General features: G+C 35.9%; 1 protein-coding gene and 1 long non-coding RNA gene across 14 annotated transcripts in view; one reads left to right on the top strand and one right to left on the bottom strand.

Moving 5' to 3' along the window:
- Positions 1 to 1,277: 1,277 nt before the first annotated feature.
- Tut4 (terminal uridylyl transferase 4) overlaps positions 1,278 to 26,683 on the bottom strand; it is a 180,314-nt gene continuing 154,908 nt past the window's right edge. For 4 of the 13 annotated variants that reach the window (XM_063287719.1, XM_063287718.1, XM_063287716.1 and 1 more), the window contains 9 exons: positions 22,549 to 22,626; positions 22,192 to 22,369; positions 21,979 to 22,026; positions 21,812 to 21,894; positions 16,610 to 16,725; positions 15,176 to 15,363; positions 13,788 to 13,888; positions 9,270 to 9,717; positions 2,876 to 3,349 (listed from right to left, as the gene is read on the bottom strand). In XM_063287719.1, the coding sequence (XP_063143789.1) occupies positions 3,093 to 3,349; positions 9,270 to 9,717; positions 13,788 to 13,888; positions 15,176 to 15,363; positions 16,610 to 16,725; positions 21,812 to 21,894; positions 21,979 to 22,026; positions 22,192 to 22,369; positions 22,549 to 22,626 (1,497 nt within the window). In that variant the 3' untranslated portion in view covers positions 2,876 to 3,092. Of the gene's footprint in view, positions 1,982 to 2,875; positions 3,350 to 9,269; positions 9,718 to 13,787; positions 13,889 to 15,175; positions 15,364 to 16,609; positions 16,726 to 21,811; positions 21,895 to 21,978; positions 22,027 to 22,191; positions 22,370 to 22,548; positions 22,627 to 26,683 lie in introns of those variants that run through there. The other 9 variants (XM_063287722.1, XM_039109973.2, XM_039109972.2 and 6 more) reach the window with 9 other exon arrangements.
- LOC134486964 (uncharacterized) lies at positions 1,875 to 26,467 on the top strand. The gene is made up of 2 exons (XR_010066576.1): positions 1,875 to 2,014; positions 7,276 to 26,467. It is a non-coding gene; the product is annotated as an uncharacterized LOC134486964 (long non-coding RNA).

Here is a 26,683-nt window from a genome sequence, read left to right as displayed (position 1 = left end):
ATATATTAACAAGAAAGCTGACTCCACTAGTTTTTAAGAATCTCTACGACACATTCTGTAATGTGAAAAACCAATAGTAAATATACCTGTCCTTAACTTGGGGCTGTAAATATGGCGGGGATACTCTCAACTACCTGTATCTCAGGAATACTGCAAATATCTTACAGGATCACAGACAGTCTCCTATTTAAGCACAACAAAGATAATGCACTAATCCTAAATAATTTTTAACTACTACTAGTTTTTGCAAACACTTATACTTTCAGTGGGCAAATCTAATTAGAGGATGACAGACAAAAAATAACAGGGTAAAAGGAAGTTAAAAAAATATGCCACCTACATCTCAAGTCTGAATTTTAATATGCCATATACTTTATAGCAACATTTTACTTGATGACCAACTTCATGGCCTACTAATTAATGATGGTGCTGAAAATTCGTACTACAGGTGTCCTGATCTTAGCACTACCTTTATACTACCGGTTCCGGGGAAGTTGGTGTATCAAACATTGTACTTCCAGTTACATAGTTAACGCATATTTCTATAATTATGAAAGTGTATGTCCCACCAGCATACATCCGCACACACCTTGTGTTTATTTTATCTGTTAATCGTAACCTGAGGCAAAATAAACTGAATGACAATATCATCTAAATTTAAGCAAACTCTGATGTTTAAACAATGTTGACACTGCCCTATGATGTGTTTCTTGAGATACATCCCAGCAGCTGAAGGGCTCGTGACTGACCACAAGCATTGATAAACGGACACCATCCTGGCCAGCGTCTTTCCAGGCAGTAGTACAGGATAACAAATGGACAGCCTGCCACATACTAGCTCTTCACTAAAGAATTATTTTCCTCTACTTTTATTTGGCAAACTTTCCTTTTAAAAAAATTTGGGGGGGAATGTGGGCTGGAGGGGAGGGGCATTGCTACAGGTTGAACCCAGTGTCTTGTACACAATAGGAAAGCTTTCTGCAAAACAACTACAACCGGCCTCAAAGGATCTATTTTGGGCCAAACTAGCATGTAACTGCTACCTCTGGAATTCACTCCACTGCTCTGCTCCTCAGTTTTCATTTTCAATGATAACATGGACAAAGCACTTGCTTTTACCATCTTCATACAGTGGTTGTGACAATCCAGTAAAATGAGGAAAAGATCTTTGAATCTCTAAAGTTAAGTCTGATTTGGAACAGTCACTGAGAATAAATTCGTTCAATTACTTCGATGTATTCCTAACATCTATACCAGATGAATTAACCAAATCTGACTCTTGTCAAAAAGATTTATTAACTTAAAATAGAACTTCAAATACAGACAAAAAAGCAACTTTCCATTCAAGTTTGAATATATTCAATATACAAGTATGTAAAAGAAAAAAATTTTTTGAATCTTTATGTTGTAATTTTATTTTTTTTTTAACCTTTTAAAAAGTTTTTGGCACTACAAGGTTCTGTAAAGAATAGAAGTGACAAATTTAAAACACATGAAATCCTTTCCTAATTCTTAAGAACAATATATATAAAGTCTGAAGCAACCAAAGTATGAATACAGCTAATAGAAAATAAAGAATGTAATTTTTTAAATTCTCTCTTTATACAATTCATCAAGGTTAAACAAAACATAAAATTCCCTTAAAAATAGGGTAATAAAATAGATGAAATTTGTATCACTCAATTTAGTGATACCAGTAAAAACTATAGTTCATATTTATATACAAATAATACAGTGTTTAAAAACAGTCTTAGAATTTAAATAAGCTATCTAAACGTGTGTTAAAATTTTAAATCAGGACCTGATTTGTTTTCCTTTCCTTAAATGTCAATTTTTCTGCTGAGTGTAACTGACACTGAGGTACGGATACCCTTGAGACATCAGGATTGGCTGGTTGCTGTGGGCTGGCATTATTCCGACACGTTTCCTCGTGGTGGGTGGGGACAACGCTCTCTACTGCGACGTGTGGCACATCTCTCTGCTAGAGACAACAGAGAGCAGAGGTTTGTGAAAGGTTTGTGTTTACTTACCTCAACACCCCCTTAAAGTAAATGTGTTAACTAGTTATACATGCGGTGTTTTAAAAATCCACATAATAACAAAACATTTGGAAGGGAAAGGCAAATATAGGTGTATGATGACAGGAAATCAAAAAGGGCAAGAAACGGGAAACTCCACATGCAGAAAACTGCAAATTTTCCTATAACTGACATAACTTCAGCTTTAGATCTCTGCTCAAGAGATATAAACCATGGTCAGGGTCCTGCCATTCATTCTATACCAGTGGTTCAACTCAGCCTTCTCTGCTGGCACCCTTTAATTCAGTAAATTCCTCATGTTGTGGGGACTTCTACCATATTATTTTCATTGCTATATCATAACTGTAATTTATTATTGTTATGAGTTAGAATGTAAATATATGTTTTCTAATGGTCTTAGGTGACCCATGTGAAAGGGTCCTTTGAAAGGGGTTACAACCCCAAGGTTGAGAACCACTGCTTTCTACTATCCAAGTGTCCAGCAGTTCATAGATCAGGAAGGTTACCCCCTCTTAAGACTGATAATTTTGAAGTAAGATAAAATGGTTTTAATCCTTAAAATGTAGGGTTTGTAATCTTTATTACCTCAGTCACAGTTATTAGTAGCAGATGAGTATTATTAATTCCAGTGTCATTCATGTATTACTTTTACTAATCTGACTCAAACATTATTAGATCTTTAGTTTCCTAAACAAAATCCAAACTCCTTTACAAAATTTTCAGCCTACCTTCCAATCTAGAATTACCAGTCACGTATCCTTGATACCCATCTCCTTTCTTTTTTTATCAGACAAAACTCAGTGATATTTTAAATGCATTCCCTTAACTAAGAACACTTTCCTTCTTTCTAAATTCTAGGGTAATAAATAATTCTTATAAGATGAAATTCAGATGCAATCTCTAATACCAAGTCCAGCCTAGATAGACAACTATTTTTGGCAGTTTTGACATGCTTTGCGCGCATATTAAAATATGCATTAAGCATGGGTATTTTGTTTTACCTAGTATTTAAGTAACAAGTAGTGAATACAGTCTGGCATACAGTACGCTATCTCAATAAATGTTTGCTGAATGCATGGATGGCCTCCACCGAGATTCCCAGCTCAGAAGAAAACCCACCCAGCCTGATGCTGAGTCATCATAAGCACTGGTACCTTGAGCGTAGAAGGGTTTGGGCTGAAATCTTGGATTTCCCTGATGCATGAAGTTTTGATGCAAACCATAAGGCCACGAAGCTGGGACAAGGGGGAAATGGGGACGTGGTGCATGTTCCCATGGAATTGGAGGATTTAGTCCTCGAAAACGTGGCTCTGCATTCCAACAAGAAAAAAAAACACACACACACATTTTAAAATATTAAGTTTAGTAACTCAAATACTACTGTATCTAGAGATATACTAAGTATCTAACATGAGCTGTGTATTATGCTAAATCCAGATACCAAATTTCTTTTAAAGAATCAAGCAATATTATTTGTTCAAAATGTTTATATATATACATATTACATACAATAATATATCTGCTATACCAAAGATACCTAATCTATAATTTTCTTATCATGGCTAACTAGAATTTTAAATGACAGACAGAAGTAGCAAGATGAGTAATTTAGAGGATGAGAATGAATTAAAGTCTGAGAATAAAAAAGCACTCAAAGTCTGGGACTACAAAAGCAGCAGCATCATAGAAAAAGACCAAAGAAGAAATGTTCAAGCTGAGCATTGTGGCAAATACCTTTAATTCCAGCACTTGAGGCAAAGGCAGGGGGATTATGGCCATCCTGGGCCACTCAATGAATCTAGAACAGAGAACCTGACTGATAATATCAACTACGCCATAATCCTATTCAAAAGAAGCTTGTACCAAAAAGAGGTTAGAGTACTATGGCTGAAAACTTGGTTTTGTAACCAAACATATTGCTTCAAATCTGTTTTGAAAATTACTATAGTTCCATTAGGAAACTCAGCGTTAAATGATGATTTTAAAAGTTAAGTGGCTTACACAGCTCTGAAAAATACAAAGGAACATGTATATACTGAATCCAGGCAAAATGGGTACTTCCCCAATAGCTTGAAAACCTAAGCCTAAATCCAGAATTTCACAGTGGATGGGGAAAGTGAACTCCTCAAAGTTTTCCTCTGACCTCCAAATGTGAGATGTAGCATATGTAAGCCTGTGTGGGTATGGGTGTGGGTGTGTACATCCACATACACCCACACCCACACACATGAAAAAAATTAAATATGAGTCATGTCATATTCTTCCTATGGACAATCTCAAAAAAGTCGTTTGTATCTTGAAGGTATATGTTTTTCATAGTATAATAACCACCAAACTGGATGCTTCAAGTTTTTCTTTTTTTGCTTCGAGTTTTTCTTATTCAGGTAACACTTGTGTGAAAGAGTAACTGAAAGACACCCCTAACCTCTAATTCCGATTAGGAGCTGTGGAATGGAAAAGTCTGTATTTGCTGTATTTTCTCAATCAGTTTTCTTGGGGTCGCAATCAGAAAATGATGGTTAAGTTTAAAAAGCCATATTGTAATTAAGAGAGATGAAACTTAAGGACTCAGGGCTTGCAAAATAAATGAGAATAGGTATTATGATGGCCAGTAGAGAAATAATATTTCAGGAAAAAAAAGAAAATTTTGAAGGATATACCTCAATTTCCCTTGCTCAGTTTTCATAGCCAAATATATAACACTATATTCAAAAATGGAGAAATCCAGGGGTGATAGGGTAAGTTTAATCCCAGGCCTCCAGAGACAGAGGCAGGTGGATCTCTGTGAGATCCAGAAGAGACAGGGCTAAATATAGACCTCATCTCAAACAATAATGGTAAAAAAGAAAAAAGAAAACACATATGAAGAGTATAAACTACAGAATCTTCCATTCTAATCAAATCCTAATTCTTCCATTGCACTTGGGATGTGCTGATCCCTGCAATGTCCCTAAATTTGAGAACCTTGAATGCATAACTGAGGCAGTAGGCAACTGCATTTGTGATCTCCCATTTAAAAGATAAAAACCTAACTTTCAATTTAATATAGTCCCACTTAGTCCTACTTTCATGCAGGATTAATATTATTATCAGTTGTACACCTAGAAACCCAACACTTGGTTATTATGTAGTACTAGTATAGAACATAAATAATACATTAACATTGTCAGACACTAATCTAGATAGTATAGAGGTACAGACAAAAAAATTCTTAATGTCAGAGGTGATCTAGAAAAGGCTAAGGCAAGCAAGTAAATTTTCTGGAGATGGCCCACCATTTTGGTTGACTATAATGGGTGAACTCTAAGAATGTACGGTACTTGGAGATTTCGTCCCAGGATTGCTTCTTACTGCTGATTTGCCTTACCTGTCACTATCACATAGCCTAATGATTCCCCAGCATTAGCCAACCCTATTGTGCAGATTTCCTGAAGAATCAATATAAAGATATACTTTCACACAGTGATGCTGTGTAGATGAATTGATGAGTTCATAATTTCTGATTATGATTCTACAGAATGCCTAAATTGATACAAGTATTTTCAAGCCCCCTATAGAATAAAACCTACAAATGGAGCTCTGTAAACCATGTGTCATGGGCTAATTGTACTAGGAAAAGAAAGCAGGCTTGGAAAAAATTTACAATCATGAAAAACATTCCTTCTAGGTAGGTATGAGACCATTTGGTAGCTAAAGGTCATAAACTAGGAATGCACAAATTAGGTGCAAAGACAGAAAATAAATGAGTAAATGGAGTAGTTTAGCTATATAAAACTTCAAAACTAATAAGACACAAAGATGATGATTTCTTTCTTGACAAAACCATGCTAACTTATAACATAAAAATGACCGCTTAAAATTTATAATGAACTTATGGATCTATAAGATAGATAATGAATGTTTTTCAATCAGGTACTAGTCTCCGTGGAAAGACATGTAAACATTTCTGTTATAATTCCTCAAACCTATGACATGAACTGTTGCCTTAAACTTACTATGAAGTTAGATTGTAAGAGTGTTTAGAAAATCATATAATCAATTACACTGTTGTTACGGTTCTACCTGATAGTTATATGAGGTAATTGTCAGAGAAAGTATAAATACTTAGAACAGAAATAAAGGTTTGTTGGACCTTCTGCCCCGTCCCCCCTCGATTTCTGTTTTATCTTTCCTTTTTTCTCTGGTTCACAAAGAGTTAATGAATTCCCAGCTTCTTGCCTGGTCAGTTAGGGACTCTTGAACCAGAAAGAATGGTTCAAGCCAAATAACTAAACCTTCTTCTCTTAATCCCATGCTGCTACCAACAGGATTTAATTACCAGAAACTAGCAGCTTTTAGCCATAGAAGAGTTAAGAATTAAACAGCCAGAGGCCATCAGCTTAGAGAGTTACAAGGCCAGAAATAAACAACCTTTGGCCTTCATCTGATGCTGTGTCTCACCTCAGTACCAGTGATTTACCCATCCCCCCAACATCTTAAGATTCTTAAAATAGTGGTTCTCAATCTTTGGGTTTCAGCCCTTTTGGGGGTGAGCAATCCTTTCAGAGGGGTTGCATATCAGATGCTTATATTATAATTCATAATACAAAAATTATAGTTCTGAAATAGCAACAAAAATAATTTCATGGTTGTGGGGTCACCACAACATGAAGAACTGTATTAAAGGATTAACTGCATTAGGAAGGTTGAGAACCACTGCTTTAGAAGTTCATTCTAAGGCTATGATTTTAACACAATTAGACAAATGCTATGATATAGATACTAAGGAAACAAACAGACAAAGATAAAATTCAATCAGAGGACAAGATCAGTAAGACTCAAGGGCTTTTGGAGGGCAGTGATGTTAATTAAGAAATCTTTAGGCCAAGGCAGAAGGTATGAAAACTGGTATTACAGGTAATGGATAAGACTTCCTATGTAGAAGCAACCACTTTAAAAACCAAAGTAAGACAGAGCATGGTAGATTTCCAAGATGTTTTGTTAAATATTAGTCCATTATGACAAAAACAAGATATACCACTGGCAGGTTGAAAAAAGTACCTCAACATAATCTATCAAAGGAAAAAATATGGGGTCTGTCTTTACACTCATTGACAATTACAGCATATACATGATAAATGTTATTGACGGATTTAAGCACAGAAACTGCATATACCCTATCTTCTTTGGTCTTAAGAACCACAGAACTCACATTCTGATGTTTGATTATCAAAACAATTTGCTTTATTCCTAACAGACTAGAGGCATCTCCTGTGAGAAGTAACTACTTTGGGGATGGAGATACAGCTCTATGGTACAGTGTCATCCAAGCATGCATTAAACCCTAGAAAATCCAAACAATACTCCCATTGAAAATGTCTGTATTTCCTATGCAAATTATATATTAGAATAATTTGTTAGCAGAAAAAAGTTCTTGGGAAAAGAATCACAAAATCTTTACAATTAGTGAAACCGAAATTTAACAATAATTACCAATAATGATGGGACACCATTAAATTAAAAAAAAAAACCAATAAAGTTTTGGCCTCACCTTTCTTAGACAAATCTGTGTATATGTGGGAGTCCGATGACAGCAAGAACGAGAGGAAGGGTAGGTGGAAGTAGTGGGATGATGAGGAAGAGAGAGAAGATGTGTGTGGTGGGTAGAATGTGTCTTGAAACAGAGCTGCACTGTAAAGCAGGTTAAGCAACTTAAGTATGCATGTGTGCCAGTGCCCACCACATGTCTGTGGAAGAAGTGAGAGGACACACTTGCCTTGTCCCATCATTTCCACCATGTGAATCTTAGAAACCAAACTAAAGTCATCAGGCTTCAATGGTAGACGTTTACCTGCTTAGTCACCCAATTATCCCAAATGCAAGTTTAAAAGCAAATTTGATCCACTGTCTGAGATTTTGTTTTAACACTGTGAAAAAGAGTCAGATTAAAAAACAAACTGTTAAGCTCAGCGAAAATAAGTTTACTGGTGATGCATAATTCTTGTTTATGTGAGGTTTCCATAATCGTTTGGAAGGTAAAGATACTGAGTACTACTAGCAAATGCAGCAAATAGGTTATTTTTAAATAGGCAAGTATAAGAACATTTTAGTAATGTAATGTATTAAATAATCCTTAAAACATTTTTATTATATGTCTCAAATCTATATTTATTAAAATATCAGAAAAATACTGTTTATTAATTCTATTAAATGCTGTTATCCTTTGCTTTCTTAAAGTATACTTTCGCCAAGCATGGTGGCACATTTTTGTAATCCAAGCAATAAAGCAGCAGAACCGAAGTTCAGTAAGTGGACTGGCATGGGTTCAACGCCACCCTGTGATGCAGCAGGAATGGGTAGAGGGGGAAAGGGAAAAGGGAAAAAAAGGGAAAGAGGGAAATATATACAGGAAAGAGAAGGAAAGAGAATAGACAACAAGAAGGGAAGAGAAGTGACATTCCTGTGAAGAGCCCACTGCCTCACTTGGGCACATCTCATTTTCTAGACCTCTCCTTAGGTTTTCTTTGTTCTGAGTGCTTTTCTTTCTCCTAACCCTTGTGTTTAAGCCTACAGTAAAACATTTTTATTACCTCCTTTCCCAATTAAAACAAGAGGGAGAGAAGGAAGGGAAGGCATGAAGAAGTGAACTGCTCCTCACTTTAGAGCCTTCACTCTACCAGCTGACAACAGTTAAGTTACTTATTTCTTCAATTTCACTACTCTAAAATGGGGGAAAGCATAGCATGTACTTCACGCTGGCCTCAAATACACTGCCACACCTGCCTGTCTGTCAGCTTTTGTTCTTGGAGAGAGGTTTTCATGTAGCCTAGGCTAGTCTCAATCATTAATGTGCAGTATCATACACAGCAGGGTCTCAATTTGATCATTTATAAGATGATTGCTAATAATACCTACACCAAGTCAGGTAAAGGTGAAAAGGAGAACAATAAGGACTAATATTTATAAGTATTACCTCACGTAATACTCAACATTCCTGTTAGAAGCTATTCATATCCTTATCTTAGAAGTGAAAGAAATGCACAGAGATAATGTCAAGACACTGAGAAATGGCAAACGAGATTCAAGTCTTGATTAGTCTGCATCTATAGCCCATACGGTTTAATTTTATATTCTACCTTCATCAATACAACTTATTTTCCTTTCTTCTCATTGTTACTCCACATTCAACAAATAATACTAGTCACCCAACCTTTCCACAACCAAATATAAAAGGAAAAAAAGGGAAATTACCCGAATTACCCACTGCACCATTGTTCACCAGGGAGTTGGGAGCCACGGTACGAGGCCAGTGTCCATCATGAGAAGAGCTAGGGATTGCCATCGGCCTGGCAGCAGGCTGTGCAAAGATGATGCTGGGATCATTCAAGCCAATATTGCTGGGGGTACTGCCAGGTGCAGAGTGCAGCATTGGGCCGTGGATGGGCCACGACGGGGCAGGGATCTGGAGGGGGTGCATTGGCAATAATCCCATACCGTGCATGGGTGAGTAATGAGCTGGAGGGGATGGAGGAAAGTTATACAAGGGCATCTGAACCTGGTGAGGGGGCTGGCCTCCCTGCTGGGGTGGGCCAAGCTTAGGCTGGGATCCTGGCTGGGATGGAGGTGGGGGAAGAGCAGACGGTTGGGGAGAATTCTGTGGAAAAGGCTGAGGCTGAGGAGAATAAGATGGTGAATCAGACTGCAGGAAAAAAAAGATAATTTTAAAAATTAAGATTATTAAAATATAATAGTTATTTCATTAGAACATCAGATACAGAACTATATGATGTATATAACAAATAATAAAATCTATTACATGGAGATAAAATTTTCCCCAAGGTGCTCAAATTCTCTCACGTGAGTAATGTTCAAGAAAAAAAAAGAGAGAGAACCTATCGTCATGAACATATATTTCCTTTGTCAACTACAAATTAACACATAAATTACACACAGCCACTTTCTTTCAGCCCCTGAACAATTGTGCACACTAGGCATTATTACTAGGTACTGAATATACATTTATGACTTCATTAAGTTTAAAAGTTTACTGCACACAGATATCAGCGAGCAGAAAAAAATTACAAAAGTAATTATAATGAAGTATTACAATTCTTACTATGATAAAGACTGTATAATTAGACAGGCAGGCTCAGCCGTGTATTATATCTTGTCTGAGCAGGCAGGAGGGTAGCAAAACTGGGCTACTAGTTGAGACTAATTCTCCCTACACAAAAAGTATCACTTCTGTTACTATGATAAACAAATACCTAACTTCCACTTCTGAAGAAACGTAGAGATGAAGGAGTTTCCAAGATTAATTAACCTTTAAATTGAGAATAAAAACTAAAACCAAATCTGGTAAAAGAAGAAACAGAGACGGTAAGAATATTTTGCAACAGAAACAGTATGTCTGAAGGTCTATAAGTGTGGTGTTTTGAAGAGGTTTGGCCCCCATAGACACATTTGCTTTAATGCTTGGCCAAAGGGGTGGCACTATGAGGTGTAGCCTTATTGGAGGAGGTGTGGCCTTATTAGGGGAAGTGAGTCACTGTGTAGGAGGGCTTTGACGGTATCTATGCTCAGGCTCTACACAGTGCATGGAAGCCAGTCTCTTCCTGGCTGCATTCAGATCAGATGTAGAACTCAGGCTTCTGTAGCACCATGTCTGCCTGACTAGATGCTGTGATTCTTCCTGCCAGGCTGATAATAAACTGAACCTCTGAAACAGCCCTAATTACACGTTGCCTTTTTAAGGGTTGCCATAGTCAAGGTGTCTCTTCGCAGCTATAAAACCCAACTAAGGCAATGGGCATGGAAATTCTTAACTGTTTAAGGTAACTAAAATCTAAAAGAACTTAAATAGTGAAGTATATAGCTAAGGGAATCTGAGGCTTAAGAACTAAACAGAAATAATGCAGGAGGCAGAGGCAGGTGGATCTTGGTGAGTTCGATGCCACTCTAGTCCACAGATCAGGGCAACCCAGAGAAACTTTCAAAAAAGAAACAAACTAAGAGCTGGAGTGATGGTCCAGTGCTTTGGAGCACTCGTTGCTCTTCCAGAGGAGCCACACGGAGCTCACGATTGCTACTAACTCCAGTTCCAGGGATTCTGACATCCTTACACAGGCATACACACAGGCAAGACGCCAATGCACATAAAATAGAAGTAAATCATGAATATGGTTGTTATACAATGATCAGTAAGTATGCCTGTCAGCTTGAGGATTCAAGGCCATCCAGATCTTTTCTCCATTATAAAACAAGAACCAAACAAAAACAGAAACAAGGCAATGAGAGCTCCTGTGTTTTGTATATCATGTAATTTATGCAATTTATAGAAGAGCAGTAGAAAACCATTGAAAATTTTAACCAAACCAGGAATATAATTAACTTGCAATTTATAATTTTTCTGATTTAATAATAATGAAAAAATCTACTTAAAGAAAACACTAAAGGAACTAATTAAAAGGGTGCAATGAAGTATGAATTCTCATTTGATACTCTGGTCTTTCACAAGTTATATTCTCACTCACTAGATATCCACATGTGAGGTGAGGAGAATATACACAAAAGTCATTTGCAAGTCTGGCATAGTGGAATACACGTTCAATCTCAGCACTCAGGAGGAAGAGGCCGAGTTCTAGGCCTGCCTGATTTATACTGTGAGCTCTAGGATACCATGGCATGAGATTGGAGGGAGAAAAAAAGAGAGAAGAAGTTAAGCTACAGGCAGGTAAAGGACTACAAAGCTACTACACTAATAGAAATGAATCTCCAACATTATTAAAAAACAACAATGCCTATGTGTGATGGCTAACTTTGTCAACTTGACTACATTTGAAAGTAACTAAAACCCAAGGAGCTGGGCACACCTGTGAGGGACTTTTTTCTGTTTGGCCTCAATCTCACTAGCAGGATCACCTATCCTGAACCATTTCTTTTCTGGTGCTAGAATCTACTTTGAATTTCCAATGTGAACTGAAAACTGACAGCTCTCTAGGACTTCCTTGGAGCTCTGGCACCAGAGTGAGAGAGACTGTTGAAACACCTAGTCCCAAGGATTCGACAGCTACCATATTATGGGATTTTCTGTCAGGATACAGCCATTACTGGACTAAGCAGACCACAGGCAGTATATGCCAATCTATAACAAATATATACACACACTCATATTTATTCTATCAATTCTGTTCCAAAGACAGCCTTGACTAATATGCTGTATGTACAAAGAAAACCAAAAACAGTGGGAACATTCAAATAAATGTTCTGAAAAAAATAAAGCTATTAACTAAAGAGCATATACTGAGTAAATGAAATACTGATAGCAATAAATGAATAGTCTTTCAATTTAGTAGATATATAAATCTCCCTTTCTGCGACAGAGTCTTGGTCCCTAGATCAGGTTGGCTTATAACTCAACATGTTGCTGCCCTGGTCTTCCAGGCCTCTATCTCTAATGCCAGCTCCCAAACTTTATTTTGGTTAGAATCAAAAAAACATATCACAGTGTTATAATTTTATTTTTTGAATATTACACATAAAAAGCATGTTTTCTTTCCTACATTTAGTCAAAGTAGTCTCAAAAATAGGAGTATAAAAATTAATTTATGCTAGGAAATAAAAGTATAAATTTTTACAGCTAGGTTCAGCAACATGAAGAATATGAAATGTGAAAAGGAACATTTCAACATTATGTCTATTTTATTAACACTAATACTTTACTCCTAAGCAACATTAATACTTGGTCCTCCATATTATTTTATTATAAAAATGAGAAAACAGGCTCATGTAAATTAAGAAGCTACAACATTAATAGGAAATCAAATGTTACTTTAACTTATGGGTCTAGCAAGAATAATTCTACAAATTATCATGTGATCTTCAATATTACACATGATATGATGGTTGGTGTTTACTGTTGTGGTAGTTTAAATAGGAATGCCCCTCATAAACTCGTGCATGAATGCTTGGCCTATAAGGAGTGGCACTATTAGGTGGGATGGCCTGGTTAGAAAAAGAATGTCTCTGTGGAGTGGACTCTGCAGTCTCATATGCTCAAGCTAAGCCTAACATGGTGGTTTCCTTACATTGCCTGCAGATCAAGATGTAGAACTCTCAGCTCCTTCTTCATCACCATGTCTGTCTACATGCTGCCATGTTTCATACCATGGCCATAATGGACTAAATCTCTGAAACTATAAACTAGTCACAATTAAGTATTTTTCTTTACAGAAAATTTCCTATATGATGCCATGAGCATGGTGTCTCTTTTTTTTTTTTTTTTTTTTTTTTTTTTTGGTTCTTTTTTTCGGAGCTGGGGACCGAACCCAGGGCCTTGCGCTTCCTAGGCAAGCGCTCTACCACTGAGCTAAATCCCCAACCCGAGCATGGTGTCTCTTGAGCGTAATAAATCCCTAAGACAACTGTCAACTTGGCAAAGTCTAGAATCCGGGGGACGTGGGTCTCTTTCTGGGCACACCTACTGAACAGGTACCCTTTTCTTGGCCAGGACTCTGAACTGTATAAAATGTGAAGAGGAAGATGAATGAGTGTGCATCCATTTCCTTTTTTAGACGTGATATGACAGCTGCTTCAAACTTCTGCTGACTTGACCAACTAGACTTTGAGCTGTGAACTAAAATAAATTCTTTCTCCCTTATGTTGCTTTTGATGGCATATTTTATTATAGCAACAGGAAAAGAAACTAAGACACATGAAAAGTTGTGGTTTTTTTTTCCTGTCAAGCTCATTCATAGGTAGCGTACTTACACACTCTGAAGACTGTCTAGTCCTTATAGACTGGTCACTCTGTTGCTGGGCTGAACCAGCCACCTGCTGAGCATTAACAAGATTACGAACCAGCTGGGCTGCTGAGAGAAGACATCACAGAGAAAAAAAAATCAAGATACAGAAAAAGCAGGAGGCAGGTACAGTTTCATATCGATAATCTCAATGTTTGAAGCACTAAGGCAGAAGATTTCTGTAATTCAAAACCTGACCTGCACAGTGAGCACCATGCCAGCATTGAGTAGAGCATTAGACTCTGTATCGGACCTCAGAAAGTAACAGGAATGAATAAACAGAATTCCATAAAATTACAGAATACTGATTTTAATGGCATTTATTTTTGTGGCACTGTGGGTTGAACACAGGATTTTACATGTAAGTCAAGCACTCAACACTGAGCTATGACGCTAAACTCCAATATCTTAACAATTTCTTGTCTATAAATTTTATCAAGCTATACTTTTTGAAATAAGGCTGGCATTGATTACTGAAAGTACAGTAGTATACTGTACATACGCAATATAGATTTCCCAAAACAGCAGACTAAAGCAAACTTTCAAGCAAAGATTATTCTAGAGAAAGATGTGTGCCATGCTCCCTTGTCCTGCTCCATGCTGAGACCAAAGCCAGGGCATTGCATATGGACTCTACCGCTGAGCTGTATCCTCTTCCCCTTCTTTTATTGTTCATACATTTTTATTTTTATTATAATTCATTTTATGTGTATAAATATTTTGCCTACATGTATAATGTTTATTTACAGATGCATAAAGGCGAGAAGAAGGCACTAGATCCCCTGTAGCTAAAGTTGTCAGCATTGTCCATTCCCTATACCAGATGCTGGAAACTGATCACATCCCCAAGTGGAGTATCAAGTAACAGCTGAGCCATCTCTTACCCCACCCGGTTTGTGAAACACACTCTTGTTATACAGCCTATGCCAGACACTTGTTTCTTTCTCAGGGATAGTGGGCTTAAAAGATGCCTGCCAATCTCTCATATAAATTAGTTTTTGTTGTTTGGTTTTTTTTTTCTGAATTTGTCTTTTTTTTCCTTTAATTTGCCACTGTAGAGCATCAAACCTAGAGCCTTGTACATGGCAGATTTGTACTCTTATTGAACTAAATCCCTAGCCCAGATCACTTAAAAATTAAATACCTAAAGCCAGGTATTATACATCTGTAATCCCAAGAAAGCTGATGCAGGAAGACCACAAATTTGAGGCCAGCCTGCACTATGTTCCCAAAATGCAGTGTACTGGTGCTGTAGCTCAGTAATAAGCCATATGCTTAGCGTGTACAACAGCCTTAGTTTTCTCCCTAGCAACCAGTAAGTTAACATTTGCAAACATTTTTCTTATCGTTTCTTACCTGCTACACTGCTATTCCTCTGGCGGGCCATCTTGACCTCTGGGCATTCCCGGCGAACATGTCCGGCATCTCCACATATGAAACACCTAAGGTCTCGGGAGTCAAGAAGGTCTCGGGAGTCTTTTTCTTCTTCATTTCCTTCTTTCTCTTCTTCACTGTCTTTCTTCTTTAGTCTAAACAGTAAACTGCTGATACCAATAATGTGGAGCCAGGAACTTACAAACTGATAAGTCACAGAATAAACTAAACCATATATAATAAAAAACGGTCTAATTACACAATTCTATGCTTTTCTCTAAGAAAGCTACTTCTAGAGCTGGAGAGATGGCTCAGCAGTTAAGAGCACTAACTGCTCTTCCAGAGGTCCTGAGTTCAAATCCCAGCAACCACATGGTGGCTCACAACCATCTGTAATGAGACCTGATGCCCTCTTCTGGTGTGTCTGAGGACAGTTACAGTGTACTTACATATATAAATTTAAAAAAAGGCTACTTCTATTTATAGTATACCTAAGTCATATGACAAAACTTAAGTATCATAGCCTTTAATGACATTGTTTGCTTATTTAATTTTTGAGACAGGCTCTCACTATACTGCTTGGTATGTAGAATCCACCAGCCTCAAGGTCAAAGATCTTCCTACCTCTACCTTTCGAATACTGGGATTAAAGGGGTTTTCCACCATTTTCAGCCACATGAAAAATTTTTACTATCAAGTTTTAAACTTCTAAGACCTTTAGAAACTGATACTTATCACTACTTTAAAGAAGAGAGGTTTAGAGAAAATAAGCACCTTGCCTAAATTTAATAACCACCAGTGACAGAAGATAGAACTTATTCTTTTTAAAATCTTCCAAATGCATGAATCACATTCATATCTTTTCTTCCTTTATTCCTCTTCTATTTTTTCTTTTAGATTCCTTGCTGTAGCTGCTCTTTTGAGACAGGATTTTCCTATTACATAGGTCTAGAATTCACAGGCTCTGCCTCCCAAGAGCTGGGATTAAAGGTACGTGTGCCACCATGTCCAGACCCACAGATATATCTTGAGGTCGTGGAAAGGACATGTATTTCTCAATTAACATAATATACAGATATAGCCCTATATGTAACTCTAGAATTCAATTGATTGTACTTATGAACTTGTATAACTACGAAGTCCTTTAGTTTCTTGCTCCTAGAAGTTCCAAACATATAGCATGTTTTGAAAAACATTTCTATTTAAAAAAAAATGAATGAATTAATAAACAAATGTTATTACGAATACAAAATAAATTCCTCTCAGATGAGCATTTATTTACTAAAGATCTAATTAACAAACTTGAACATTAAAAAAATAACTTTCATACTTAACACATTTCTCAATAAAATTATAAATACAAGTCAGTCTCACATTTACTTTGTCTATAATACTGATAAAAAATTATTTGCTAACCTTTTCCTTTTGGGACAGTCTTTCATATAGTGACCTATTTTTCCACACACACGACAACACCGATCATTAGGAGCCAATTCTCCATCTGTTAATACTCTTGAATCAAAGAAGTACTCCTGCAGGAAAAATACAGTTTTACTATTAAAAAATGTAAAATGTCCCAAATGCAAAGATCAATATGAAAAAAAAAGCCCCAACATTAACAGTATTTCACTATAATTGAAATTATGGATAAAAAAGTAAAATTTAGAACTATGCCAAGTAGTGGTGGCACACATCTTTACCCAGCACTTGGAAACCAAATGCAGACAGATCTCTAAAAGTTTGAGGCCAGACTGTCAACAGAGCAAGCTCTAGAAAAGCCAAAGACACACAGAAAAAAACTTGGCTTTAAACAAATATAACTGCTTAATTTAAAAAATTACAATTATTATAACATTTTAAGAGGTAACAGAACTAATACTTTGTATCCACCACATTACAATGCAGAGAAGCTTCAAGTGGAACCTCAATAAAGTAAATGTTATTTTCGATTAAATTTACAGAAGAACTGCACCTCAGAGATTCAGATTCAAATCATTTGCACATGGTAATGAAATTGGCTAAGTTTCTTATGAAAGATTTAAAGTTTTCTCTGTAATGATTACAAAGCTCATGCTTTCTGTTAAATCACACTATTTCTACATAAAAGTCCACGAGAGCCAGAACTCTGTTACACAGAAAAACCCTGTCTCACAAAAAAAAGAAAAAAAAAAAAAAAAGATACCCAATCCCAAAAAAACTCCACAAAACCAAAAGGAATTGCTCTCCTTTCCAAATGATTTTATGTAAAGAAATTAATTTTAAAAATGTGTATGGATATCTGATCCTGGGTTTACATGGACTGTGTACATTCAGGAACCCAGGAGGTAAGAGGAAGGCATCAGGTCTACTGAAGTTGGGAGTTACATGTAAGTTGTCCAGGAACTGAATTATGAAGCGCTCCTATTACAGGGCCATCTCTTTAGCTTTGCAAATAGCCTTTAAAGAATATGTAGCAGCAGTAGTAGTAGTAGTAGTAGTAGTAGTAGTAGTAGTAGTAGTAGTAGTAGTAGTAGTAGTAGTAGTAGTAAAAAACATATATATATATAAATGGTTTCCAAGTCTCAGTACTAAGTTCATTTACTTTTCCTAGCACTTGCTTAACTGTCTCAGTGCTTAGTTCTTCAGAAACACTGGTTTATCCTAACAATAGCATATTCCTGAAAGCCACGTGAACAAATCTGCTACCTATAAAATCATGTAAAACCTAGGATAAAGGGAAGAGATACCAAAATAGAATGGTAATAAAAGAATTAAAAATAAAACAATGGTTAGTGTACAAAAACTGAAAACCATACATAAATCTGGTATGACTGCAAAGCTAAGTTAAACACACATACACACACAGGCACATATTCAAACAAACCAGTAATTCTACTTCTTGGTGTAGTTTAATGAAAACATACTCATGCAAAAAGAATTACCCATATATTCATAAAAACATTGCTCATAACAACTACCGCACAAAAGCAACTCGATTAAATGACTAATGAATGGGTTTTAATATAGTACATTTATATAATGGAAACATTATTCAGCTATAAGAAGAAATAAAGTATTGACACGTTACAACATGTATGAAACTTTAAAATATGTTTAAAGAAAGAAACCAGGGCTAAAACACTACAAATTGTATGATTCTAACTGAACAAAAGGCATAAAGTCTAGAAAAAGAAGTCTAATGAATTAAGAGTAAGAAAGAGGAGCTGTCTTGAACCTGTCCTATACTCAGGAGTTTTTTCTTAACTTAATAAGCCTCTACTTCCTCTTTTTAAAGAAGGAGAAGAGGAGGACGAGGAGGATTCTGTATATCTATGTGACTGAGGTGGGGGAGGAACAACTAGAAAGATGACCCTGTAATTAAGTACTGCTCTTACAGAGGACCAAATTTCAATCTCAAGCACCTATATGAAACAGCTCATAACTGTCTGTATCTACAGCTACAAGTGACTTAATGTTTCTGTTCTCCAAGAGCAGAGATACCCAAGTGAACATACCCAGACATCAATGAGCATGTATCCAAATAATTAAAGCCCAAAACAAAATCTTTTAATAAAAAAAAACCTCAGAAATAAAAACAATGCATTTTGTTGATACAGTTGCTGAATATTCACATTAACAAAAGGTTCTGAATTATACTTTATCAGACTTCTACCTCAACAAAGCTGTTTAAGCTAGCATGAACATGGGAGCAGGCAGCCAAATGGCAGGGAGAGAGCTAGAAAATGAACAAAGAAGCCCAAAGCTTAAAGCAAACATGCTTAGAATGGGCACAGAAATAAACTCAGTCGGATTTCGGACACCACATGACAGAGGCCCTTTATGACTGACATCCAAGTGCTGGGACTACAGTCATGTACCACTATGTATAGTTACAATTCTATCTTCTACAAAACAACCATGACAACAAATAATAAACAGAAAACAGCAAAAAGAAAAAATTCTTTCTCATTTGTCCAGTTGTTCAGGGCAGCAACAGGTATCATTTAGAATCTGTTCTTTTGTTCTTCTTTATCTATATTTCTAATTAATCACCAAGCAATGGCCATACTATTACTGAATGATCTTCATGTTTCTCAACCTCACCATTAGTGACCTATTTTTCAGATTTAAAAATTTCAGAATACAAATACTTTAAGACATTTAGGTGATAGGCAAACATGAAATGCAATACAAGAGTTTACATAATGAAAAAGCAAATATTTGCAAAAACATATATTTAAGAATATCAAAATATGTGATTTGCTGATTAAGAAGAATGTAATTTTTTGAGTGTATATGTAAAGTAGTTTACTTGAGGTTAAAAAGACAGTGTTTTCTATCAAGATGCATGGCAAAAACTCATCTGTAATCCGTCTCTAACAAGAAGAAAAAAGGAAAATAAAATAAAGTAGGTCACCAACAATTTGAGTGGGGCCTGTCTTTGGCTTGGACCTGATTGCCTGCCTTTGGAGCCCTTTCCCCTAGCTGGGCACCCTTGTCTGACCTCAGTGGTAGAGGAGGATGCACTTAGTCTTATTGAGGCTTGATGTGCCAGAGTGAGTTGGTAAGAGGCAGGGTGGGGTGGGGGGCTCCCTCCCCTTCACCACTAGAGGGAAAGAGGTACAGTGGGAGAAGGTGACTCAGAGGATGGGAATGGTAGTAGAAGAGGGAAGGAGGGAGGCTGTGATTAGGATGTAAAGTGAATAAATTAATGGGGAAAAAAGAAATAAAGTTAGGACAAAATGCAGAACTTAGTGAATTTTGATTTAAACCAAAGTTAAAATACTTACAAAAGCTTTATTATTTATTTATTTACTTATTTACTCATGTGATTATCAGCATGTATATGTATGTGTGCATACCATATCTATGCTTCCTGATGCCCATGGAGGCCAGAGCCCTAGAACTGTAGTTACAGACAGTTATGAGCTGATGTGGGTGCTGGGAACTGAACTCTGCTCGTCTACAGGAGCTACTAACCATTGAATCATCTCTCCGACCCTTTAAAATAACTTTTTCAGAATGAAAGATTACAAGTAATAAGACTCAAATTATACTGAAAGTCCAGTTGAGGGTTGCAAGTATTTATTTATAAATGTAACAAACATTAGAAACTGTCTGGGTTTATGACTCTTTTCCCATTAGTGTTATTTAAACAGACAAATGATTCCTGGAATAATAATAAGGTTGAACATATATAGATATAAAAGGGCAGTAGGCAGTATATAATAAAAAAAAATATGAAACAGAAGATAGAAAAGGTCAAATGGGAAAAGAAAATGGAGACCTAAGACAACTGATGGATAAGGAGAAAGTAGATTACTATATATTGGAGAACCAAATGGTAGAAAAAAATAAAGTGGAAATAAGAAAGATAAAAGTAGAATATACTCTGTGTGTGTGTGTGTGTGTGTGTGTGTGTGTGTGTGTGTGTTGGCTTTGAAACAGGGTCTCACAATAACATCTATGCTGGCCTCGATTTCCCTGCATCCACCTACCAAGAGCTGAAATTATAACTGTGAGCCACCAAATATTTATCTTTCTGGACATTTTACAAGTATACAACATGTTTAATAGTACAAAAGATATTAAGTGTGAGCATGAAAGTCAGTGAATAGTTCCTGTTTATTATAATACTGACATAATAAAGACAAAATGTCCAAAAGAAAATACATAACAATAACTTATGAAATACCATATATTAAAACTTAAAAGAGAATAAAAAGATTTTAAAAATGATTAGCAAGCTCATAGACTCCTCTTTCTAAGCATCAAAATAACATTTTGTTTTCATGCTAAATAAAAAACAAAACTAAAGATTTTTATATCTCCATATAACTAGGGACTAGTTACAATGTATTGAATTATAAAAGACTAGTAGAATTTTTATTCATAAGATGAAGGTAGCACATTTCAAGTCTACTGAGGTCTCGTATTAGTACTCTGCACTGTTGCCTTCCACTGTCACGTCCCTACTGAACATGCACATAGTCAGAATTACCATAATTCCCAGACGTCACTAAATGTGTATGCTATGTCAATTAACGGATTAGTGAAACTATGTTTTTTCTACCTCATTTCATGTTTCAAAACTCTTGTGTTGTGACATTTCCTATTTAACTATTAACTACTAAGGGGCTAACAAATAAACATAAAAGTGTCCAAGAGGAAAAACATCCAACTTTTCTTGCTCTACCATAAAAATGAAGACTCCTAAGACTGGACTGAACAAGTTCCAGGGACATTCATATGTAAAGACAAATAAATAGGTATTCTCAAGATCTTTTCTGTTCAAGTCTTTCCTGCTAAAACTGAAACCTCCTCTGTGGTCTCCCAAGCAATAAAAAGCAAGCAAAAGCTGAGGGAGCCCAAACAGCAGTGTGAAAACTGCATCTGGAGTCGGAGGAGGGACAGCTCAGCCTCTGCAGTCTAATCCAGTACACTACAGCTACAGCAGATGGTAGGCAGAAGTCATGGTAAGGTAATACTTCAGATTTCTCTTTTCTATGAATTTGAGAATGGGAAAATCTGCATCAAAGGTTTTCCTCCCTTTCACTCTGCCATCTGTAAAAAAAAACGCAATGACAATGAAGCTCTATAAGCAAAAGAGAATTAAATTTTCAAATAATGAAAACTTACAGCTTCTCTGCCAATGAGTGGATAAAAGGGGGTACCAAAAAGTTTCCTTCCATTGATAAATGCCTTCATAATAAAATTGGTCACTGTTGAAGAAAGAAGATAATAAAAGATTTAGACACTACTTACCAAATATTTTAATGCATATATTCTCTACATTTAAAACTTACTTTTTCTAGAAACACCAGCACCAAGGTTATGATTCAAGTCAAAAGGATCTAGAAAATAAATATTTGTAAATTAATATTTGTTAAGTATTATACCATTAAGTGGACTATACCTGAACAGGAGTCTAATGCTATATATTCTCAAACTAACCAAGTCAGTGAATTAGACTTTTAAAATTATTGAGTGACAGAAAACAAGAGGTAGACTCTTTTCACCTTCAATTGCAATGCATTTAGAAGTCCACTGCTTTTCAAAAGTAGTGAGCAGCTTTTTCTGCCGAATACTGATTACATATTCCTTGAAATCAAACTCTTCAGTATAGAAGCGAAGTAGTCCTAACCAAAGCTCTCCTAGTGATTCCGTGTTCTTTCCAAGTGAAGGTAAACGCTTTTTCTTCAGTTAACGAAATGGGAAGGAAAGGAGAAATATGGGAAGAGGAGGATAAGGAAAAAAAGAGAGAAGAATATATGGTATTAAAATATAAAAAAAAATAAAAACAAGTAAAATTATTAAAGTATATAAGTCCTAATATCATTGAGCATTCTATAATATAGTAATTATACAAAAATTACCAGTTCTTCTGTTTTATCAAAGAAAAAGGCATTCCATCCATCCACCATTCTCTGTGGAATCTGCTTTCCATCAAAGATCTGCATAAAAAATTTTATTATTAGATTTCAAGTTATCCAACCTGAAGACCTACAAGACTTCTGATCATTTTAGAATTAATCTACAAAAAACACTAACGAATTACTTTCCAAGGAAAAACATTAGAATGTTATAGCTTGGTGCTAAGTAAGTGACTAATGAAATATTACTGAGAATAATATAAGCTGAGAGTCTCTATACACATTCAGTATTATTTAATGCTGTTTGGCCTAACAAAATGTATTTGTATGCATATGTATGACTATCTGCAGCCCAAGATTAAGTAAAATAAAAGTAAAAAAAAGTTTCATTAAAGGATTATAAATAGAGGCATACAAAAGATAATATTGATTTTATACTCAAAGAAAATTGGTATCACTTACTAATATAAGGCTGAAAAGTGCTTAAATATCAGGTATGTTTAATGGGAAATTAGATAGCTTTCCCTGACATCTTTATAAGCAAATCAGGAATCCTTCTCATTAGGTTGCGTATTCTGGCCTCCACCTTGAAATCCTCCTGCCTCGGACTCCAGAGCATCAGATAATAGACATGTGTCACTATGTCTGACTAAGAAATACTATTTTATGAAAAATAAATCATCCAATATAAAATGGTTGTTTTAGATACAACTGACTTCCTTCCATAAGTAATTTTATCATTTGCTTTCCTTTTTATGAGACAAGTAGCCCAGGCTGGCCACATATTTGTTATGTAGCCAAGGATAACAATGAATTCTTTATCTTGCCCCTAGGCATATAACACAATGGCCAGGTTACAATATTAGGAATCAAACCCAGGGGTTTGGGGATTTAGCTCAGTGGTAGAGCATTTGCCTAGCAAGCTCAAGGCCCTGGGTTCAGTCCTCAGCTCTGGGGGAAAAAAAAAAAAAGAGAAAGGAATCAAACCCAGATCTTTATGCAAACTAGACAAGCATGCTACCAACTGAGCCATACACCCAGCCCTTGTGACTTGCTTTTCTAAAATAAATATAAAATGATAAAATGACCCAACAAAGTAGAAAGGTATATAGTATTGCTTCAGAATCAACAAAACTAATTTTTATTCTCAGACCTATACATAAATTCTGGTCAAGATAATTATCCCTATAAGTCTCCATAAAGTTAACCAAGTAAAAATAAAATTTTAACCACACAAGTAGTTTATACACTGACTTTTTAAAACAGTACTTATTTTATACTTACTAATATAGATAAGTGTGTGTACAAGTAAGTGCAGAAGGATGCTGGGAATTGAATTTGGGTCCATTACAAAAGCAGTAAGCACTCTTAAACTGCTTAAGCCATCTCTAGAGTCCCCAAATTTATTTTTTTAAAAAAGAGGTTTATTGATTTTTAATTTATGAGTGTGTGTTACTTGCATGTATCTGTGTACCACATGTGTGCCCAGTACCTGTGGGGACCCAGAAGGTGTCTGATCCCCTGGAACTCAAGTTACAGATGGTTGTTAGGTGTCATGTGATTGTTGGAAACTGAACCCAGGTCCTATGGAAAAGCAATCAGAGCTTTTAACCACTGAGCTATATTTCCACCCCCTAAAAATTATTTTGAAAAAATAATCACATTCACTTATTGTACATATATGTGCACACCACTCAAGAGCGTGTGCCATGACACATATCATACATGTGGTCAGAAGACAGCTTACTCCTAGGAGTTGGTTTTCTTCTTCCACCTTTGGAGTCCCAGAAATGGAACTCAGGTCACCATGTTTAGGGACGAGGCCTTTACCTGCTGAGCCATCTTGTTGGCTTCCCTAAAATGTAGCTTTTGTGAAAAATCAAATGTGAAGCAAATAAAAAACAAATTATTAATTTTAATATTTATTAGTGTTTATATTCATATATATTATGATTTTTAAACACTGGATCTGCCTATGTAGGTTTCAATGACCTAGAACTCACTACTTATGTACTATGTAGACTCACTATGAAGACCAGGCTGAACTTAAACTTAGAGCTCCCTGCCTTTGCTTTTTACTGCTAGAATTAAAGGTTTGTGTTCCCACCCCTGCCTCTAACCCAGGTACATAAATGTTTTAAACATAACACAGCTTTTCTTTGTCTTTACCTCTCCAAACATACATAAAATAAAACTGAAGAATGTTTCAAATCACTTGATAAGTTAATCCATGGAGCCCTTATCAAAGGGCAAGTGGTTTACACACCTGTATGTCTCGCATCTCAAATTTCATTTTTAGGTTTAAATTTCTTGTGGTTAAAAGAGCCCATACCCTAAATGTGAAGCAGAAAACCTCACTAAGCCAAAGCTTACACAGACTGTGGACCGAATACAATCTGTATGTTAAAGATCAAGTTTGCAACGACTAAACTAATTAAGTATCCTGGGAATACCTATATATAAAGAAATACAGTCACCTAAAATGGCTCAGTGTACAGTCTGGTATTTTCTAAAACAGAAACAGCAAAGACGTGGAGAGATGGCTCCGTTGGTGACGCACTGGCCTCAGAGCCCACATAAAAAGCTGGGAATAATGGTATGCTCCTGTAATCCTAGTGACAGCAGAACAGGAGGCAGGCAAGACAGGGATTCTAGAACTGGGGTTGTAAACCAGTGGTAGAGTATTAGCCTAATATGGTCAAGGCCTGGGTTTATGCTCTCAAAAAACTAAAGATTTAAGAGGTTGAAGTATTAATTTTATTATGTAAGATTTAGATGTTTAGATGTTAGGGACAGGGATATAGTATTGTGGTTGGTGCTGCTTGCTTAACATGTATAAGACCCAATTTCAATCCCTAATACCAAAAAAAAAAAAAAAAAAAAAAAAAGAAACATATTTGTACAAGAAACTTGAAATTATTCCCATGTCTACTGTCTACTTTGTTGTTATAATTGTTATGGTCTACTCATATACCATAACACCTTTTCTTAATTGTGTTAAAGCAAAATTTACTATCTTAAATATTTGATTCACTGGTATCAAGTACATTCACAGTGCTGAGCTGCCATCACCAGCCCTTTAGTACTTTTTCTTTTTCTTGTAAAACTACAACCCTGTGTGTGTTAAATTGTTATTTTCCATACATCCCTTCCCCTGCCAGTGAACACTACCATCCACCATTCTTTTTGTGTATCTATGGATTTGATTGTTCTAAGTACCTAACTGGAATCAAATACTATGTCTCTTTAGTAACTGGCTTATCTCATTTGGTATAATGTCCTCAAGGTTCTTTGATTAAATTTAATTTTCCAGTTGATACAGTTTAAGAAAGCATAAATTTTTATGTAATCAACTAAGAACAACACTCCTAAATCTCTTTTACTGTTAATTTTTGTGTAAAGAATTTTCTTGGTCTTATGATTTGCTGGAGCAGAAAAAAAAACTCTGCTTAAGAAAGTTCCTTTTGACCCAAATGTATTATTGATCAACACCAAAAAACCCTCCACGGGTTAGGAACTCAATTTGGTGGGAGAGCCCTAGCCTAAATGTTCAGTTCCCAATATGACAAAAACAAAACAATGCTCCAAAAGCCAGAACATACTGTGGAGTTATACCTGAAACCCCAACTACTCAGGAGATAGCTGAAGAATAACGACAGGCCATTCTGAGCAATTTACCAAGGTTGTCATAAAATATAATCTGTAACATAAAAATTATAAATTTATAAAATATCTAACATTATACAGGAACTTGAGAAATAGCTCGCTGGTATAGTACTTGTTTAGCATGAAAAAGGCCTAGGGATCAATACACAGTACCACAAAGCAAAACCTTAACTAAACTTGAATAACCAGCTATTAAAAGTTAGATTTAATTGCAAATGAAGCCAGAGATAATTAATGCTAATAAATAAATCATTAACAATAAAAAAATGAACTGTAGCCAATACTTAAATAATATCAAAAACTACAACCTATGTGACAATGGAAAAGGTCTAGAAGCAAAAATGTACGTATCAGGGGCTGGGGATTTAGCTCAGTGGTAGAGCGCTTACCTAGGAAGCACAAGGCCCTGGGTTCGGTCCCCAGCTCCGAGAAAAAAAAAAAAAAAAAGAACCAAAAAAAAAAAATGTACGTA

Source organism: Rattus norvegicus, chromosome 5 (assembly GCF_036323735.1).
Source record: "Rattus norvegicus strain BN/NHsdMcwi chromosome 5, GRCr8, whole genome shotgun sequence".
NCBI lineage: Eukaryota > Metazoa > Chordata > Mammalia > Rodentia > Muridae > Rattus > Rattus norvegicus.
This window is presented reverse-complemented; position numbering and strand designations above follow the sequence as displayed.